This window comes from Limulus polyphemus, unplaced genomic scaffold (assembly GCF_000517525.1).
Source record: "Limulus polyphemus unplaced genomic scaffold, Limulus_polyphemus-2.1.2 Scaffold2460, whole genome shotgun sequence".
Lineage (NCBI taxonomy): Eukaryota > Metazoa > Arthropoda > Merostomata > Xiphosura > Limulidae > Limulus > Limulus polyphemus.
The window spans coordinates 45,424-50,756 of NW_013668070.1; the positions used below are offsets into that span (position 1 = coordinate 45,424).

The following is a 5,333-nucleotide window of genomic DNA, read 5'->3' on the forward strand; positions in this document are numbered from 1 at the left end:
AATGAAGACTGCTATGTTGTTCAGAGTTGGAGAGTGTCATTTTTTTAATATGTTCGTATTACTGATTTTACTTCTTTTTTTTTCCGTTGTGTTTTCTTACTGTAGTTTCTCCCCATGATTACTGTTTAGTGTTCTGTTTGTTTAATTATTGTGATATTCAGCATTACTTTAATTATATACATAAACACACACATACACTTAGCCTTTAGCTGGCTAATACTTGTCATTAGCTAAAATCTGGTTTTTGCCTCAGAAATATGAGTAGCCAAAATGCAATACTCAGTGCTAGATAAGTCCATCCAGAACTGACATCTTTCCCTGTACTTAGAATATTCTAATTCTTAGATTTCATGCAAGCCTTGCATAAAAATCAATCATCTTCTGCATTATATTATAACCATGAATGTATTTTGAACAATCCACCTCAAATGTAATAATTGTCATTACAGAATTTCTTGACAAAACCTTCTGTATGCATAGATCAAAAATTTGAAGATCCTTTACTGGCATGCTTTCAGTTAGTTTTGTCTAAAAGAATAACAAACTGTTCTGTTACTATAGAAACTCATTAAAAGCTAATTGTGGATGTGTTGCCTGCTGTAGCTAGTAAAGAATGATACAAACCTTTTTTGGAAATTTTGTTTCCAAGAGATGTTTCATTTTATCCAAGTAGTTACACCTAGTAAAGCTAGGAACAAAATATTTACTTGTAAATTGATATTCTTGTCAATCACCAGTCCACACAAGTTTTCTCAACTTAAAAGTGTAGTCTACAGTATGCTTCAGGAAGACTGACAGTGGCTGCAAAATTATTATAGAACTAAACTAAGATTAGACTAATCTAACACAAACAAGCAAAATTCATGTCTCCTGTTTGGCACATAAATGACAAAATTGAATCACTGAACACAATTAATGACCATAATTAGTTACTGCAACAATTGTTAGCTAAAGTCTAGCAAACGTATGTTAAATTACATGTATAAATATGAGGTTCGATAAACAACTGTTAGAAATAATGAGGTATTTGTTCATGTACTCACTGTTTTATTCTGAACTCCTACATATTGTTCTCTCAGGAAATCTGGCACAACAGGACACGTGAAGTTCAATGTGTGTTTTGTTGACCAGGTTTTGAGCAGTTTTTGATCATCTACCTTTTATAAGAAAATAAACCTGAAATTACTAAAAGGTCACATAACATGTATAAAGCCAAATTAGGTTTATGTTATATGTGTCATAATATAGCTTTATTTGCAAAGAAAAAATAATAAATACCATGTACCACTCTAATGTACAAAAACCACGTAAACTTAAGGACTGATTGATTTTCCCTTATGCTGAACTTAGTTTTTATATTAAACAGGACAATTTTTTACATTTTGTAAAAAAAAATCCCCTTAATTACTTAATTACCTTAGTCTAAGGTTCAATTTAACCTTAAAATGTATTCCTGTGATGATTGACAAGCTGATAATATAACACCTAAGTTCATATTTCATTAATGTTAATTATTCCTAGGAATCCACTTAGCAAATACTAAACTAAATACATGAATATGAGAAAATGTCAGAAGTAATCACTTTTTTAGGGTGATTTAATCTAAATAATAAACAATAAACTATCTAAGTATTTCTCTGCCATAGCCTAGATAAAATGGCTATTATATTATACAATAATGTGCAAAAATAAGGCCTAAATTATCTTAAAGTCCTTATCTCTACTATTGCCAATGGCAACTCATTCCAGTCAATCCTCCTATTAGAAAAACAAAACTGTCTTCAACTGAAGCTTAGCCTGTTTTTTTCTAAATCTTAAACAAATGTCCTCTCAGACAAAGCTGTCTTAACTGGTGCCCAGCCCATATTTTCTAAACCTTAAACTTGTGTCCTTTCAGGTAAGACTGTCTTAGTTTGAAGCTAGCCTGTCTTTCACAAATCTTAGATTTGTAATATCTCACGTAAAACTGTATTAACTGGAGTAAAGCCTGTTTTTATAAATCTGAAACTTGAGTCCTCTCAACACAAAAAAAGACAGAGGCCTTTATCTTATTCATCTCCTGAGTAACACTATAAACTGCACAAAAATTACCTCTTACTCATATTTTCTCAAGAGAAAGGAACTTAAGAGATCTTAAATAATTCTCATAAGAATATTCCATCCCCAGAACAATCAAACTGAACCTCCTAGAAACCTTTTACTAATAAGTAAATATTCCAAGTGATTCCTTCTGATTTGTAATAAAAGATAATTGCCTCTTTTGATTTGTAATCAATGTGTATATAAATACATCCAAAAATTATATTACTTTTGCTACTAACAATAAAGCACTACTTATATGGTTTGAGTGACTTATCTAACATTATGTTAAAATCATTATCTTCAGTCACACAGTTGAGTTGGTTCCCATCTATCATAAAAGTACAAACAAAATAATAACCCAAATGTGCTATCTTGCATTTAATATAATTACAGGTCTTTTGCCAAGTATTTATACAAATTATTAAACAATCCAAGTCACTTTGTAAAAATAGCCAAGAGTTTAATCCCACCATCAAACTTTACTAATTGCGTCCCTATCAATATCATTAATGTAAATATGAAAATGCAAAGGCCTAAGCACTGACCTCTGAACCACAATAATAGCAACACAGACCCAATTTGACTAGACTTTATTAATAACAGCTTTTTGCTTTATTTAACCCAGCCACCACAATCCAATTCCATTGTCTTTCCCCAACTCCCACTACTGTGGCTTTATTAGCTAATACTCTGTGCAGCACCTTAGCAAAGTATTTTGAAAATCTAACTACACAAATACACACCCTTTTCATTCCAACAAAAGTTGGAGTGAAGTGAAAAAAACACAAGAAATTTTCAAAACTTGTATCCATATGAACTTGTTGTTTCCTAATAGTAATACTAATAGTGGATCTAAACTATACCATTTATTTACTTGTGTATACGTGGTTAAGGCTTAAGCATTACTTCAAATGTACTTAACAAATTCTGGTCACACTGATGTATTAACCCATTTTTTCAACTCGGCACTGCTGCCGCGTTATTAACTTTCTCAATAATCATAACCCTTTAAAAGTTTAAAAGTACACTAACAACTTCTTATCAATGACATTCCACATTTCAACTTAATCCTGTTCCTTTAATTTATTTAGTACAATTACAAGTACTAGTAGCAATACTTGTAGGTCCATATTTTATTTTTAAACTTTTAAGAACTAACTGCAATGTGCAAACCATCTTGCAAGTTATAAGAGCTGTATTCTACATCATGAGCTTCAAATACAATTTCGAGTTAACTTTAACTTTCAAGATAAAAACATTTAATTTTAACTTGCTCAAGTAAATCCTAAACGGCTACAGAACACAAAATTGATCAGCCTTTAAGACCAAGCCAATCCTTCACATCTTCCACATTTAAGTTCCGACGTGAAAATTATAATTCAGGAAGTACGATAAACAACAACGCCAACATCAGCTTGGTGTGTTTAAGCTTTAGCTATGGCTTGAAATATGTCAGTTTAAAGTTTAAACCCTACTTCAACTTTCGAATGATTCTAGTTTTATTTTGTAATTAGCTAACATTACGTATACTTTAACAACCTACCTTAAAAATACCAACACAATTATTTCCTGTCGTAATTATTGCCTTATCATATTCAAAGTCTGATTGAGTGTTCACAAAAGAAGCATTAAACGTAACATTTGGTTTTGCGCACAAAACTGTTGCGGACACGGCTGTCGCCATATTTAATTAATACATAAAAACGCCGATAGGAAAATAATTTTTTTATTCTTGTGTGGTACTTAGATTCACTAATGTCACAAAAGTAGGTGTCAAGATCCGAATTAAACAACTGATTCAGGAAATGTTCTGCAAAGAACAAATAAAAAACGGACAGCTAATGAAAAAAAACAACAACAAGAAACAATCAAGTGCACGTGCAAAACACAGAATAATAACAATCTTTACTTAACAGTGAAAACACTGGAGTCTTACTTTATGGTACTAACTGGCTTTAATATCTTTGTACAAAACTGTGTAGGAAATTACGCATAGTGGTTGTTGAAAAAGATAAAAAGAAGAATATTATAGGTCAAACCACTAAGGAGTTAATATATATAATTGTGGATACAACGTTTCCGGCAATGCCCTTCTTCGGGTATCACTAACTGAACAGTAAATCAGTAAACGAAAACATTCTGAATGGAAGGTCGCGTGACGTGACAATGTAACAAATATACGTGTATAACAATGCTTACAAACAATTGAAACAAAAGAAAGTGATAACTATGTATATATATATACAAGCGCGTGCACACACATGTCTATACATACATATATATATACACAGATACACCCAAATATATGCACACAAATTATTATACAAATACATATACACACACACACATACAAACACATGCGCGCGCGCGCACATACATATATCAGTATATATGCATTATAGTTTAAAAAAAGAATAGATACATAATTTACTGTATAAAACTTTTTAAGAAAGGATAAAACTCAAACGAGAAATATTACAGAAAGCTGAAGCGTTCATTTAACCCATCGGGGTGGAAAGTTCCCAGGTCAAAAATTAATTTATTTTCTTGTACTTCGCGGTTATGTTTGTTTGTAGGGGCTTTCTTCAAAACAAGAATTTTGAAATGGCCAAGGGTATGGATGTGTAAATTGAAGTGTCGGGCCACTGATTTATCCGCTTATCTTGAACTAACCGATATAAGTACCGCAAAACAAGTGCATATTACAGAAAAAACCTTAACTCTACCTATTAGTCTACTCTCTATGACAAAAAGACAAAAACTCGTGAATCTCGGAATCGTGTATCCAAACAATTTGCAGCCACCATTGATAGAAGATAACATGTTAAATAATTCCAAGTGTTGCGTCAGCAGTCACATGACCGCCGTGACGCAACGTTTCTAGAACTATCATGTACTTTGTCGAATGTTCAAGTTCTTACTAGAAATAGGTTACGCTGGTATATAAAAGAAGGAAGATGTAATGTGTGAGTAGATAGTGAGTAATTGAACTGCAGTCACACGGTATTGTTGAAGTTAACGTTCGTTCGTTACAGTGTTGTTTTAGCGCGAGTATTGAGATTAAGTGTATCGCAGAGTTATGTTCGGAAAGAATAAACCAGTTTTATTAAGTAAAGACTTGTGTCGTTAAAGTTTCGTTGGAACGAAGTTACGAAAAAAAATCAATTAAAAAACGGAGACGTAACAAAATGTTTTGTAGAATTTCTAAATGAAGACACGTTTTATGTTTTGTTGACAGAGATTTATTATAT

The 5,333-nt window shown here is 32.0% G+C and overlaps 1 protein-coding gene across 2 annotated transcripts in view; it reads right to left on the minus strand.

Annotated features, from left to right (window-relative positions):
• Positions 1-3,770, minus strand: part of LOC106467010 (nucleolar protein 11-like) — a 44,815-nt gene extending 41,045 nt beyond the window's left edge. For both annotated transcript variants that reach the window (XM_022395101.1, XM_013927320.1), the window contains exons 1-2: positions 3,626-3,770; positions 1,044-1,157 (exon numbers count right to left, since the gene is read on the minus strand). In XM_022395101.1, coding sequence (XP_022250809.1) covers positions 1,044-1,157; positions 3,626-3,766 — 255 coding nt within the window. In that variant the 5' untranslated portion in view covers positions 3,767-3,770. The remainder of the gene's footprint in view (positions 1-1,043; positions 1,158-3,625) is intronic.
• Between the last annotated feature and the right edge of the window lie 1,563 nt (positions 3,771-5,333).